The sequence below is a fragment of the Tarenaya hassleriana genome, unplaced genomic scaffold (genome assembly GCF_000463585.1).
Source record: "Tarenaya hassleriana unplaced genomic scaffold, ASM46358v1 Cleome1, whole genome shotgun sequence".
In the NCBI taxonomy this organism is placed as follows: domain Eukaryota; kingdom Viridiplantae; phylum Streptophyta; class Magnoliopsida; order Brassicales; family Cleomaceae; genus Tarenaya; species Tarenaya hassleriana.
In genome coordinates, this window is record NW_010960187.1 from 8,093,917 (window position 1) to 8,109,573 (window position 15,657).

General features: G+C 37.7%; 3 protein-coding genes and 1 non-coding gene across 5 annotated transcripts in view; 1 reads left to right on the forward strand and 3 right to left on the reverse strand.

Annotated features, from left to right (window-relative positions):
* LOC104818849 (polyadenylate-binding protein RBP45B) overlaps positions 1-2,808 on the reverse strand; it is a 3,526-nt gene extending 718 nt beyond the window's left edge. Inside the window, exons 1-5 of the mRNA XM_010548627.1 lie at positions 2,434-2,808; positions 1,753-2,212; positions 574-629; positions 364-494; positions 179-275 (exon numbers count right to left, since the gene is read on the reverse strand). Coding sequence (XP_010546929.1) covers positions 179-275; positions 364-494; positions 574-629; positions 1,753-2,212; positions 2,434-2,739 — 1,050 coding nt within the window. The 5' untranslated portion in view covers positions 2,740-2,808. The remainder of the gene's footprint in view (positions 1-178; positions 276-363; positions 495-573; positions 630-1,752; positions 2,213-2,433) is intronic.
* Positions 2,809-2,898: 90 nt separating this feature from the next.
* On the forward strand, positions 2,899-2,970 carry TRNAW-CCA. The gene has a single exon. It is a non-coding gene; the product is annotated as a tRNA-Trp (tRNA).
* A 206-nt stretch (positions 2,971-3,176) lies between these two features.
* LOC104818857 (serine/threonine-protein kinase CDL1-like) lies at positions 3,177-5,560 on the reverse strand. 2 transcript variants are annotated; one of them, XM_010548647.1, is made up of 5 exons: positions 5,098-5,560; positions 4,498-4,679; positions 4,176-4,365; positions 3,691-4,082; positions 3,177-3,610 (listed from the first exon to the last, which is right to left on the reverse strand). In XM_010548647.1, exons 1-5 carry the CDS (start codon positions 5,231-5,233, stop codon positions 3,356-3,358), a joined length of 1,155 nt encoding a protein of 384 aa, XP_010546949.1. In that variant the 5' UTR covers positions 5,234-5,560; the 3' UTR covers positions 3,177-3,355. The 2 variants fall into 2 exon arrangements, with proteins under 2 accessions (XP_010546949.1, XP_010546942.1); XM_010548640.1 differs by having other exon boundaries at positions 4,498-4,694.
* A 2,300-nt stretch (positions 5,561-7,860) lies between these two features.
* On the reverse strand, positions 7,861-11,416 carry LOC104818871 (tryptophan synthase beta chain 1). The gene is made up of 6 exons (XM_010548659.2): positions 11,132-11,416; positions 10,335-10,581; positions 10,088-10,200; positions 9,513-9,946; positions 8,428-8,522; positions 7,861-8,253 (listed from the first exon to the last, which is right to left on the reverse strand). The coding sequence occupies exons 1-6, from the start codon at positions 11,399-11,401 to the stop codon at positions 8,069-8,071; spliced, it is 1,344 nt and encodes a 447-aa protein (XP_010546961.1). The 5' UTR covers positions 11,402-11,416; the 3' UTR covers positions 7,861-8,068.
* Between the last annotated feature and the right edge of the window lie 4,241 nt (positions 11,417-15,657).

The following is a 15,657-nucleotide window of genomic DNA, read 5'->3' on the forward strand; positions in this document are numbered from 1 at the left end:
TGCTTTTCCCCCCAAAAAAAGGTCAGCCTAAAAGCCATAATAACCCTACATTTCGATACTGTCAACTCGGTTCGGGAAGTAGAGCATTTTAGAAACTGCAAGATGTAAAATCCTTAATGTTAAACCATAGGATACTGTGGATGTAGCTAACACCCCCCCCTATTGCACAATGATGTACCTGTTTGGAAGTAGGACTGCGGCCCCATGAAAGCCTAACACTTTGTCCACCCAATTGGAGTCCATTAAGCATTCTCAATGCTTCCTCTGCACAGCTTCTGTGGAATGGAATCACACACACAAAATATCTTAGATGATCCCCATACCTATATATGCATAGTATGGCATAATTAGCAGCAGACTTACTTCTCAGAAAATTGAACGAACCCACAGCGCTTCCCAGCTGGTATCTTCACATGCACTATCTCGCCATATTGACCAAAAACCTTCCTCAGATGATCATCAGTTACACTAGGATCTAACCCACCCACAAAAACCTGCACAAAAACTTTTAACGAGTCAGGTAACGTCCATTAAAAAGTAAGACTGGGGCACACAATAAATAGAAGCACCCACAGTTGTATTAGTTGGATCGTTATCAGTTGGAATCCCTTGGCCACTCTGGTAGGAATCTGCATTTAACATCAGAAGCTCTCATGTCAAGTGAAAGAACTGATCAAGGAGCGGGGCAAGTATATACACGCAACACCATAATTGACAATTTCAAAGAGACCTTTTTGGAACCTCATTAATAAAAGAATTACCTGAAAAATGTCAAACAAATGCAAATAATGCATGTACTAGTATGATGTGCCTTTCCATAACAAGTCCATGATCGTTGAACTTTTTACCTTTAAGATCTTCAATAAAGTATAAAAAGCACGACCTAGACTAGAAAATATGAAACAAATTTACAACAATGCCTATACGGACGAGGAATACTAATCTAAGACCCATATGGGAAAAAGAAGCTGTTTCTTTGACCACTCGAAGAAGGCCGCTACATCTAACCAGGCTGTCTATTGTGAGGGTCACGTACAATCAATGAACAAAAACCCAGGAAAACTTCTAGGATCTCGAACTGAACCAGTAGTAGGGAGGAAATTGATGTACCAATGTAACCAAATAAAATAAGATATAAAAGATAGGACAAAGTGAATACAAAAGAAGTAATTAAATAACTGTCCATGAAAGTAAAGATGTAAGATTTAAATATATAACTGGCTGAGAACTTGAAGGAAAGCTGAAGTGAAAGATAATGGGGAATGATAGCAGGACCAAAGCCACAGAAGGACTGATAAAGGACAACACGTGAACTTTAAAACTGACCTAAGGATGGGCATTCATTAAGGGGGTAACCATTTCAGCTGAAATCAGTTCCAGGCCCCAAGATGATATAGAGCCTCTTGACTCCCTGCTTTAAAACAAACAGGATACAACAAGGACGCTATAAGATTTTTACGTATTTCAACAGAATTTACTGCGCCCAAATGTTAAAATACACGATCTGGCTTCGGAAACTTCTGCTAATTGCTAAACCCTGAAGACCTTGACTAATGGAAGAAACTAAGAGAAATGAACTCGACCATACCGCCCATAATGCAGTATAACTCATACTAACTGCAGACAAACTAAGCCACAGAGAGAAAATGTATGATTCTCTAAAATACAGCAAACACAAAATATGAACAAAGAATGGGAACACAAGATTTCAGCAGCAGGTACAATGTATCACATCTTCAAGGCAATACATACCTTTTTGACCAGACACACCTTTTTTGCTGGCTGCTGGTCCAATCCTCATAGGCCTAGTCGAACACAGAACACCGTTCATTTCGGTCATAGCACGTAACTGTTCACTTTCATCTCCAAACCTAACAAAACCATATCCCTTTGTCCGTCCAGTAACTCTGTCGATGACAACCTTACCACCCTTAACTGAAGGATAACGGGCTCTGAATGTCTCTAGTAGAATATAATCGGTGACATCGGCAGCCAAATCACCCACAAAAATTGTGAAATCAGGCGAATCATCCCGTTTCTCTCCCGAGCTGGCCCAATTCAATCTAAAGAGCTGGTCGGGAAAGCTTGGGATAGGGGTACCGTTGTATGTCTGTAGAACCCGTTCAGCAGCAGCACGCGAAACAAACTCAAGGAATCCATACCCTTCAATCTGCTGAGTTTGCTTGTTACGGATGACTTTTACAGAAGACACCTGCAATGCTAAACAACATTAACTTACATTCCAACAACAAGACAAGAGGATCACTAACACATTGTTACCAGCCACAAAAGATTCTCAAGCATAAGAGATTAATGTCTCATACTTAAAAATCCTATCTTTCCAACACATCAAATCAGCCCAAATCTCCTTCAATTGAAAGAAGTATTAAGAAGTATTTCATCATCAGACGCAACATAAATCACGCTATTTACCTCTCCAGTATGAGCGAAGCAGTTAAAGAGAAAGTTCTCGTCCATCCAGTACTGCAAATCCCCGATCCAGAGAGTCCGGATCTCGTCGGCGCTTGCGGGTTCAACCGCTTGCCCAGGAACCCCGGCGATCGGGATCTGCTGGCTCCACATCTGAGTCGGAGCAGCCCCCGCCGATTGGCTGTACGGCGGCGGAGTCATCCCGTAAGGAGAAGGCTGCTGGTAACCGTACTGTGGCTGCGCTGGCGGTAGCGAACCGACCGTCGATGGTGGCGGAACCATGCCTCCAGGTGGTGGCTGCTGCATCATAATCGGAGAAGGAGATAGGAGAGAACTCTGAAAACCCTAGAAATGCCGAACGGAAGGACAAAAACAGGCCACAATGCAAGGATAATAGCGAGAGGCGTCATAAATAGACATTTGTAAAGTTTTAAGTCATATTGTTTTTATTTCTGTAAATTTTTCAAAGGATCCGTGGCGCAATGGTAGCGCGTCTGACTCCAGATCAGAAGGTTGCGTGTTCGATTCACGTCGGGTTCAAAATCCCGATCCTTACGGTTCTTACTTTTTTTTGAGAAAAATTATTTCCACGTGGATAAATCTAAGCCGTCCAATTCAACGACTATCGATAAACCATCGACGGCTCATAACTAACGACTTTGCATTAGTGAAAAAAAAAAGGTTTACCCAACAAAACAAAATATGCATATACAAAAAAATGTACAAAATATGATAATTATTGCTGAATTTGAAAATTTACAAAATACACATTTGAAAAAAAAAAAAAAAAACAGCGTCTGGAATGAACACCATGCAAAGCAGATCCCATTACGTTTTTTTTGTGCACCACATTCATAACATTAAATTCTTTTTTTTTTTTCCTTTCTATCCCATAGATATCGATTCCTAACCCTAAAATGTTTTCTCAGGCTTCAGATACTGTCTTGGTAGTAGTAGTAGCAGCAGCAGCAGCGATGTTATCTCTTTCTTTAGGTTTTGTTGCGAGGAACTCAAGAGCTGTGACAACATCCGCCATTAGAGGCCGAGTGTCAGCTTCTTCCTGCAGACACATGACTGCAATGGCGAGAGCTTGGTACAGTCCCTTTCTCGGATAATTCCCTCCAAGCAACGGATCCGCGATCAACGTAAACATCCTCCTGTCTTTCAGCAATGGCTCCGCCTGCAAAAACCCATCCCTTAAATCTCTGTTTCTTCCTCTCAAGAACACGAAAAGACACGAGATTGTTTACTGTTTTTTACCCATGAGATCAAGTTCTGCTCTTCGGTCGGCCTCTCTGTGTCTATCGCCCTTTTCCCGGAGATGACCTCGAGAAGCACGACTCCGAAGCTGTAGACGTCGGATTTTGTCGTGAGCTGACCGGTCATTGCGTACTCAGGAGCACAGTATCCATATGTCCCCATGACTCTGGTCGAGACGTGATCTTTATCTCCCGTCGGTCCTAACCTTGCAAGCCCGAAATCCGACAGCTTCGGGTTGAAATCCTTGTCTAACAGTATGTTCCCGGCTTTGAAGTCACGGTATATCACGGGAGGATCCACACGGTTGTGCAAATACTCGAGCCCTTTCGCCGCCCCGTGAACTATTCTCATCCTTGTGAACCAATCTAGACATGGCTTGCCTTCAGGCAACTCTAAGAAACATCCCGAAAATAGAGTGAGGATTCGACTCAGAACACGTAGTTTCGATTCATGATTTCGGGTTATGTTACATTACGATTACATACCGAAGAGATGGTCTTCCAAAGATCCATTAGGCATGAACTCGTAGACAAGGACCCTCTGGTCATCTTCTATGCAGTATCCGATGAGCTTGACAAGGTTTCCATGCTGAGCCAAGCTTAGAACCATCACTTCTGCAAAGAATTCTCTCGTTCCTTGAAGCCCGTTTCGATCGAGCCTCTTCACAGCAACCATCTACTTTCACATGAAAATGAGCATGGAACCAAACTTAAAATCTTCCATCATACGAACTTATATACACACACATATACCAATATATCCATATGGGTGTATGGATATGGTGGGGATCGAGGGAGAAGAGGAGACCTGATCAACGCTGTTGAGGAATCCTCTATAGACTCTCCCGAAGCCGCCTTCTCCGACCATACAATCCGTGCTGAAGTTGTCAGTGATGGCAATCAGTTCCTTGAATTTGAAGAGGCGACCGCCGTTCTTCGGGTTCCCAAACTTCTTTATTTCCTCTGTTATATACTTCTCTCTGACGCTTCCTGATTTTTGCAGAACTAAACCAGTGAAAAGACCTCAACTTTGAGACGAAACCTAAAGAGTTGATGTGTTTGATGCAAAGCAAAATCCTTTGAAACAGTTATCAGATTCCGATCAAAAGAAACTGAAAAAGAAATAGCAGAAGATAAATACAGGAAACAGAGTTGCAGAGTGGGGAAGAATTCAGACAAGAAGATACATAGTGTGTGTTCAGACAAGATGCGTCATCATCATCAGTTCGAGGGTTCTTCAAATAACAAAAGGAAAAACAGAGAGAACATCAAGGAAACGATTATGAAACCAGAGAGCTGAATAGAATGCAGAGAATATGCACAGTAAGGACATTGATATCCAAACAGAAACAGACTTAAAGGTCCAACATTCAAAGACAGAAGATGTGTAACAATGGTGTATATGCACCTTTTCTACAGGAGAGAGCCGCAAAGAGAGAGGCAAGTCTATGCCTTTTGCCTGAATTCGCCTTCAGGCATTGATCAAACGAATCTCTGCGTGAGCTAGAGCCTAGTTGTGGATTGAAACAAGGGCAAAGCTTCATTTTCGGACAGAACCCTTCGATCCGAAATCTCCAGGGAAGAATGCGATCCAGAGGAAAGACCGAATCTTTTCCGTACCCTTCTGATCCAAATCCTATGGGCAAATGAAATCCGAAAGAAAGATGCAAACTTTCTGGGAAATCTGGCAATGACAGAAGAATTTAGGGGAGGAGCAGAGTCCTTATCTCAACTTCTTTTTGCCCATGTTAGGGTTTCTGATCTTCGTTGCTTTATTTGGAACAAACCGACGCGCTCTCTTGCAACCATCTTCTTCGCATCATGTAATCAATTCATTTTTTTTTTTTACATCTCCTCCCGTAGCACCTGGAAGCCAATGGCCCTCCCCAAATGACGACTCGAACCGGGTTGGAAATAATCAATTCAAATTTGTCATATTATTATTGTTATGTAAAAAAACTAAAGTAATTTATTCTCAAAAAAAAAAAAACTAAAGTAATTTAGCTACAAAACCGTATATATACGAATTGGCATCATACCACAAACTCTTATTCGCTACGACCACCAAAACCAAACCTTAAAGGAAGGAAAAAAAGAGAGCATAGATAGCATTAACCTAAATTAGCAGTTCATGTGTTATATATATATATATAACTATGATATGTTAAGATCCATTCATCTTTTTGAGAGTCTCTCAAGCTCCAACTTTACAATAGATCATCTCACTGCTTCTCTTCTCCATTCTCCATTCTATTATGTTTTTTCATCTTCTTATTAGCATCAAAACCCGAAAATCTGCCTCACTGTTTCGCATGTTTAGACGTTGTTTCTATTAGTTGTAAACGATCAAAATGATGAAAAGTTTTAACTTTTCTTGAGATCATGAGCGAGAAAACGTTACTCAATAGTAGTTTTGCTACCAGTGAATAGAGGAAAGTTTCGAGAATTGCAATGGTGGCTCCAAGGGCGTTAACAGGTTAGCCCGGGGTGTAGAAGACATGGGCATAGAGGAAACGATAACCGAGATTCGCTTCATCGTGTTACCGATGCTAAACGTCAATGGCGAAATCTGGTCTAGGGACATGTAAGTAACTTGGTTGTATGTACAAGTGATAGAATACACTTTGAGCCATAACCCACGTGTAATCACATCACCAGAATTACACACAAAGGCACCACCTATAAATATAACATGTCAAGAATCTTGAAAGTGGATCGATTTGGGAGATTATATTTCGCCAGCCAGCAGCCCACGTTTGAGGACCTTCCACGGCAATGGCGAAAGGAGTGAGGATCAAAAGAGATAACGGTAGAAATTTGCGGAATGATCTGTTGTTTTATTAATAGTCAAAATAACATATAAATAGATAAGAGTTCAATATAAGTAAAATAAATATAATAATAAATATTTTTAAATATATATTTTCTAGATTTGATAAGATGATCTCCATTATACGATATATTTCGTAATATTCTTCAAGATCCGGTATATCTCAATATTCCTTTCAAGTTGGTCTGTGCAGATCACGAAACGCTAAAATTACAGAAAAAATGATCAAACACATGTCGCTTGAACCACATCACCTCGGAATTTATGTCAATAGAAGATATAACTGAAAAAAAATCAAATGAACACTACCTGCAAATTTGGCAACAAGTAAAAAGAATCCTTCAATGATAACAAAAAAAGACGACAACGCGGTGCGAAAAAGAAGTCTTGGGAATAACTCTAATTCATCCGAGATTAAAAAGCAACTACGCGAAAGCGTTTAGTGACAACAAATTTTTGCAAGAGTAAGATGATTTGCGGTTATAGAATAATCTTTTGAAACGTGTGGGATTATGAGAAAAAATGTAAAAAAATGACTCTTATTCTTAATAAAAAAAACTCGAAATGATATTATCACTAGATCGGTATATCATCATCTACATCTTCACTCCCATTATCAACCAGCATTTTTTATTTTTTATAAAAGGAACAATAAATTAGAAAAGAACTAAAAGAACTGATAGTCTGATACCGTGTAGAAATTTACGGAATGATCTCTTTTATTGATAATCAAAATAACTTATAAATAGATGAGAGTCTTACATTGAATAAATATTTCTAAATATATATTTTCCGGATTTGATAAGATCTCCATTATACGAAATATCTCGTAATATTCTTCAAAATCCAGTATACCTCAACAATAACATCGACAAGCAAGCATAGTAGTTCATCCCGCTAGCCGATTTCCTCTTCATTCCCTTCTTCGAGAAAATGTTCCTGAACATGAAGGCGATGCAAGGCAATTTGCATCATTGACGCTCCAACAAAATTCTAGTATTTTTCTTTATTTATGTTGATAGGGACTTTGCAAAGTCTGAATTTTTTTTTTAAAGTTCAAAGTAATCCACCCCCAATACATATTGCATTTATGTTTTCTTGCAGTGTCAAATTTTAACCGTTGAATTCAGGTTTGTTCACATCACATGTCACACACGCTTCATTGGATCTGAGATCGAAATTATTAACATATCCGTGTGGGTTGATACATGCAGATTGGTCAATAAAATTCATAAATTTGGACGGTTGGGATATAATTTATCATATAATATTATTTTTTGGCATAAATCACTTCAGCGTTGATTATTTTGATGACCACTGTCCCTTAACCAAAAAAAGGGCTGTAGAGAGGGCAAAAGCATTTGTATTACGATTTCGTACAACGGTCGAGGTCGAGTACATATAAATACTCCGTTTGAATAGAAACCCTCTGTTTCATCCACAGTTTTACAATATATAACTCTTGAGGACGTCACTTTTAAAGCCCCGCAACGAAAAAGGAATTTCAAATTGAGATATTAATAATTAATCTTTTCGCTCAGAGAGAAACCTAAGAGGGCAACGAAATGGCTCTTTCGAACATGGTGTCGAGATCTTTGTCGCCGCGACCGCTGCAATTCACGACCACTTTGGTCTTATGACGTAGCGTCGGACAAAGTTTGTCCAGAAACGCCAGCGCGTGGGATGCCTCCAGCGCCGGGATTATCCCCTCCAATCTCGATAATCTTATGCACGCTGCGAAAAACGTTTGAAATCATTTTATTTCACATTTTTATTTATTAAAATTTGCATTGCGAGCACATATATGAAACCCTAATTACATTTATGTGTGCGAGTGAATATATTTAATATCAGATGAAAATATAAGAGATTATGAATTTTTTTTTGGGTAGGGTTCTACATACGTACCTTCGATGGCTTCTTGGTCGGTGGCTGTGTAGAACTCGGCTCGTCCGGTGTCTTTCAGAAAGCTTATCTCTGGGCCGACTCCTGGATACTCTAACCTGAAATTAAATGTCAAATTTTTCTCTGATTTCAGGTGTTTGGACCTTAGTGGTATAATCGATAACCGGTTTACATAACCGCAATGACAATCGATTTCAGCCGTCCTTTTCGGTATTTTGAGTTTATGTTAAGATGAAGTTCTAGGCTTGTGAGTGTATAGACAATCTTGTTTTGGATAATAAGGGATTTTTGTTATTTTTCTTTTCCCCTAAACCGGTTTAGCTTGATTACTCTACTATTAGTTTGGTTTATAATATGTACCAAGGAAAAAATTAGATGAGCCAATTTAGATCTGAGGCCCAAACTCCAGCTTGGCCCAATCGAAAAATTAGCCAGCTATGGATCTAAGTTTTTCAATACAAAAAAATTGGACTTTTGGACCAGACTCAAATCGGATTTCATACCGATCGAAAGCCCGATATTTTTTTTTAAAATAACATTTATAAAGAAAATTATGCAGATTGATCCGGTCCGGCCCAATCCGATCCGAGTCAGGAATATATAGTGTATGGTTTTGGGTTAGTTATATAGGCCCGAAAAAAATTGGACAGACCTAAATCCGAACCCAAAACCTTCGAACCAAATGTGGACTCTAGTCGGATCGGCGTGATTAATACGCAAACGATACAAATAAAAAAAATAAACATAAAACTCATAATATGTGTTTTTTCCAGAAAAAAAATGATATAAAATATATAGATTTTTTTTGTTTTATTTAGATCTTGATGTAATTGATTGGGAATTATATGGTCCATAATTTCCAATTAATTACTCCTTGGGTTTAATTATATGGATCTAAAAATTCTGTGTATATGTTTTAATTATTTTTGCTATGGTGCATCCTTTTTTGTTCATATTTTATAAAATACCAAAAAAAAAAACTATGGACTAATTAGTCAATCGATTGATATCATTTTAAAGTATTTCGGTTCTTTTCTTTTAAAATATAATTTTCCTACACATAAAAAAAGAGGAACCCTAGCACTCACCCTACTCCGATTGAATGGGGCCTCAGTATCTGTCCTTCTCCATCTTGCAGCAAATAACTCATCGAACCATGATACACCCCAACATCTCCGGCGGCTAACGTCGCCGCATGTTTGCCGGAATCTAATCCGAGACCGGCGGCTTCAACTCCCACGAGCCTCACGTCGTTATCCCCGACGAACTCGTGGAACAAACCCAAAGCATTAGAGCCACTCCCGACACAAGCCACCAACACTTCAGGCTTACCTCCCCACCTTTCCTCCGCCTGTTTTCTCGTCTCTTTACCGATCACGGATTGGAATTCTCGAACCATTACCGGGCATGGGTGTGGACCCACGACCGTGCCCGGCAAGTAGTACGAGGTTTCTAGGTCTCCCATCCAACCTCGGATCGCCTCTGAGCTTGCCTCTTTGAAAGATCCTTCTACCGGTTCCACCTACATGTGTATCATTTGTGCCGAACATTGTGTTCTTATCAAGAAATATATGTATATGTTTTTATAATATAAATGATCCAACTAGTTATTTTAAAGTTTTTATAATATAAATATAATATATCATAATATATTTGGAAATACCTGAGCACCCAACAGATTCATGGAAACAACGTTAGACCGTTGTTTCACCATGTCGGTAGATCCCATGAAAACGGTACACTCCAGAGAGAGCTTGGCGCAGGCGGCCGCCGTGGAATATTATACAAATTTTCAGCAGATATCCAAATTTTACAACGGATGAACATGGAAAAAAGATGCATAAAATGATACAATGTCGCTATAACATGTGTTGATTTTATCTGTTATTGTTGGTGTACGTCTCCCGTGGCGACGCCGTGTTGTCCGGCGCCGGTGGCCGTGACCACTCGGCTGCGGCCAAGACGCCGTGCGAGCATGGCCTGAGCGATGGCGTTGTTGATCTTGTGGGCCCCGCAGTGGCTGAGATCCTCCCTCTTCAAGTAAATCTCCGGCCCTTCTCCGGTCACCGGATTCCGGTAGTGCTGGGACAAGCGTTCCGCGAAGTAAAGAGGCGTTTCTCTCCCTACGTAGTCCCTTAACGCTATCGAAAGCTCCTCCTAATTTTTAAAAAAATGTATTCAATTTGGTAAACACAAATACATTTTAGGCCTTCATCGTAAATTTCTCTTTGATTAAGAAATCACTTCTCTTGGTGGATCGACGTGTTTCAGATTTCACAAACCAATATAAACCAAATATTCTTATCCGCAACAATTATATTATGCTCCATAAAAATTGTCTTATATATTTTTCGTATCCGAATAATCAATTGGTGGTCTGACGTGCTACAACTGACGTCGTTACCGGTCATGTGTTTTTTTTTTATGAAGGATTGTGACCACAAAATAAAAAGAAGAAGAATAATCAAGGTTTGCGTTTAACAAAAAAAATATTATTTTGGATTTCCGAAAAATCCTAGAAATTAAAAATCACTTATCTGAATAATTTGAACACAAGTTTACCGTTATTTATTTATTTATTTTTTTTTTGTCAAATTATTTATTTATTTTTGCATGATTATAGTCTCTCATGATGTATTAAAATTAGAAAAAGAAACGAATGAAGTGCCAATATTTTTCTTAAATAAAGAAATAAAAAGAAGCCAACCTGAAATTCTTGATCATGCAAGACCAAATTGAATTCATCTTCAAGTTGGGTGAGACAAGGTATGAGTAACTCCCCGACAAATTTCCCACCGAAATTACCGAACTTGCCTTTTTCAAGAAACCGTAACTCGTCTACATCGGTTCTTGTCGGAGAACAAACCCACCCACCGATTTCACGGCGGCCGTTAACCGCTACACGGCAAGCCGGTGGATTTTCTCGGCGGGGGGCTGTGGCTGGTTTTGTTGGTATGTGAGCGTTGTTACACAACATCTTTGGAGATACACTTAATTCTATGGTTTTGATGATTTTTTTTTTTATTTTTTTTTATAAATTTGTAGAGAAGGTGAGTAGCGTTTATATAGTGGAAATGGTGCTTCTGCGTAGGACCACTTGTCCTATGATGATACATTTTTTTTTAAAAAAAAAAATTCTTAATATAAGTTCATTTTTTCATGCCCAATGGGAATGCGCGGTCTTGTTTTTTCTGTCTCCGATATTACTTTATCATATAACTAAAATATCTATAAAAATATGATCGAATAGTATATAGAATCATACACTTTAATGACCCTACAAATTTGAAAATGGATTTAATTTTGAGACGAATGCAAATAATAAAACGGTAGATGAATGGAATGAAAATAAATTATAAAGTACAAACATTTCGTGATAAATTTATTAAGGGTGAAAATAAATTACATAAGGATGTTTTGGCAGCGGCTGGTTCCTGAATCTTTGCTTCCACCACAGATTCACAACACACAAACATAAATAAATCTTATCAAAGCTTTTCTCGTTTAGGCCTATTCAAATGGCGAGTTTTTTTTTTTTTTGGGATAGGATTATAATAAAATTGGATTGGGTCACAATCAGTGATATTATAATATCCATTCGAGTTTTTAGGAGAGACAAATGATCCACGCAACTTGTTTTCGTTATATATATCATCCTTCTAAAAGATATAACCAATAAAAAAATATTTGTTGTTTTCATTGATCATCGAATGCGTTTATATATATATATATACATATATATATAGTACAAGTTGATTTTATAAGAACTTTTAATATCATAAAAAAATAACTTTTCATACCGGAAAAAAATCCATCTCAAATAAAATTATACTAATATAAAAAATCGGAGCTTATGTTAAGCTCTTTCTATTCCCAAATTACAAGGGAATGAAATTATAATGTTTTGTCCTTGCAATAATGAATGAATACAAGTTTAGCTGGTCTAGAGTGGCAAGAGAATATACAAAAACATATACTGATAAGTTTTTGAAAATTGTCAATATAATAAAATGGTACGATTAGTTTCAAAGGCTAAGATAACATATAATTTTTTGATTTGACATTTGTATTCATATTCTAATCACATTTCTATAAAAAAAAATCGAGAAATAGTCTAGTACAGAATCTTTTCAAGAAGTGATTGGTCTGACATAAAAAAACATAAAAGAGAGTGAAGTTTCGTTCGGGTTCAAATTCAAGTGTGGGGAGTGTAGAAAAATAAATTGCGGAAATAAAAAAAGACAAATAGAAAAGAACAGAATTACTTTTATTGCTACATCTCTTCTTCTTCTGATTACATTACAATGAAAATGACTCACATATTTATAGGAAAACTATCCGATGAAATAAAAAGGAAATAGAAATAAATAAGATCGATACACAATATTTGATATAATATTATGTCCATTACTATTTCTAATCATATCTTAAAATCAATATTTCCTTCAATCACATATTCATTTTCCTATTTCAACATTCTCCCTCAAGATTGATTTTGAAAGAATGCAAAAAATCAATCTTGAAAAGATAATGCGATAAAAACCCATAGATATTTTCATTGTTTTTTGAAAAATTCATAAACACCAAATTTAGTTCTTTTAGAGAGTATTACCCATTTTCAAATCACTTCGCTTGACTTTGAAGTTCTACCTTTAACTCTTTTTGTCATAGCACATCGCTTGATCTTAGAGTTTTTAGGTTTGACTTCTTTTTGTCATAGCACCTCGTTTGATTTTGGGTTTTTACTCTTCTTTGAACGATTTGGATATATGAATATCCAAAACTAAATAAAAGAAGAGATTGAAAAAAAGATATAGAGCAGATCGAACCAGGCTCTGATACCATGTAGAAAAATAAAATAAGACAAATAGAAAAGAACAGAATTACTTTTATTGCTACATGTCTTTTTCTTTTGGTTACATTACAATGAAAATGACTCACATATTTATAGGAAAACTATCCGATGAAATAAAAAGAAAATAGAAATAAATAAGATCGATACACAATATTTGATATAATATTATGTCCATTACTATTTCTAATCATATCTTAAAATCAATATTTCCTTCGATCACACATTTATTTTCCTATTTCAACAGGGAGGATTATTCATTTAGACTTCTCCAATCCTCTAGAAGATGTAGTTAACTAAAAGATTCGATGAATTCTCGGATTATGGAAAAAATTAACTAACGAAAATACAATGGATAGAGCATAGAAACACAATTGTGTTCGTCACTGATGTTGTCAAATGCCAACTTGATTGAACACTAGGAATAATGATATAAAATTGGAATAGTCAAAAAAGGCAGAACACTATGGTTGGCGGCGAGGGAATACCCAAAAACGTGAAATGTGTGTTGCATTTTATGAACACTGACCGATTCCGCTGCCCGGCCCGACGATTTTACTTTTGGTGTCTGGAACACTTTCTTGGCAATTTTCCATGTGATATTCGTGTAAGATTTTCGTTTTATCTTGTTATGTAAAATTATAACAATATTAATGTTTAGTATATATTTTTAATAATTAAATTGATCAACATTTTAATCAACTTTGATTATATATTATTCTTACTATTTTGTAGTTAGGATTAATTTGTGATCTGATATAGAGTTATAGAACCTAATCGATATTACGAGTAGATATCATTATATATATATTTAATTTTTTAATAGACAAAACTGTAAATATATATCAGATTAATTTTATATATTGAATAATAATGATATCTAATTTTGACACAACAAAAAATTATGGATACCCGCTTATATATGTAAAAAATATATCTATTTACATCTTGATATCTAGAATATTACATGATAAACTCTACAGCTTTTATATTTGTTAACGTCTTTCATGTGAATTTTCTGAATTTATTTTGCATGTGTGAGAAAAAAAATAAAATTTTGTTATTTATGTTAGTTAATATTTTTTAATTGATAAAGGTTAATTGGTTCGTTCATATAGAATCTAAACGACCCACCATTTTTTCCTATAGCAATCGCATTACATGTAGGTGTATAGTTCTGCCGACACCAAAGATTCACATATCTTTCCCGTACGTTTACCTTAAATGAAACACTACTATTATTATTATTATTATTATTATTATTATTATTATTCTTATTATTATTATTTCATTTTTTTCCTTAATGCGCGTGTAATTCGTGTTTGGAATTTTCCGTATCATTTCATTTTCAACTGTATATGTCTTATCATCAAATTTTAAGATATACATATCGTTGGGATGTTTTGAGATAATCTGTTGAGCTAATCCATTCATGCCATATTAGAGAGAAGTTTTGGTAATTTTCTGTCGCGTATTCGTCAAAATGAAAACATAGTGTCTTAAATACAATCGGAGAAACCAAACCCTTTACACAAACCCCTAACCAACTAAACTAAACCAACATGTTGGGCCTGCTCGGCCCAGCGGCCCGTTTGGCGGAAAAAGGAACATGGCCCATTTGGCCGAAACGCAGCGTTCTGGACTAAGGGTTAATGTAACCCTAATGCGGGTGTGTTATCGATGTGGGAGGCACGTGGCTCGAGGCATGTTCGAGCGAGAGGAAAACCAAAAGGCGAACGGAGAGGCGAAAGAGAAGGATCCCGATGACGGAGGTGCTTCCCGGCTACGGCGAAGCCCAGATCGGCGGCGACTCGCCAACGGCGAGGTAGGTAAGCGTCGGTAAGGTCTCGTGTACTCCTCGGTTGTTTTCTCGGATGTCTTTGGTTTCGGATGAGTCTCCGATTTGTGGAGCTCCGTCCGTTCTTGGTTTTTTCCGGTGTTTCTTTCGTCTCTAGTGGATTCGCCGGCACCGTCCGGCCGAGATGTAGGCCCGAGCTTGCTCGGTAACCGAACTCGTTAAAACTCCGGTGTCGTTTCGATTCGAGCACGTACGAGTGTCGGAGTGGCCGTGAGGATTCTGATACCGACTTCACAAAGTGGTATCAGAGCCCCGGTTACGATCCAGGGAGCATCGCCGGTCAGGCGAGGTAAGTTAGGGTTTCCGGTTTCATTTTCGAGTCGAGTCTTTCTGAGCGTTCTAACTCTCTACTGAGTGTGCAAGGCGCAAGATCGGAGGTAGATCGGGACTCGAAAGAAGAAGATCTGAGGTCTATGGTACTGTCGGCGGCGAAGATTCGGGATCCGAAATCTCAGAGAGCTGACGCGGCCAAGACTCGTTTCGAAACCGGTAACCAGGTGAGTCTCTTGACTCGTTTTCATTA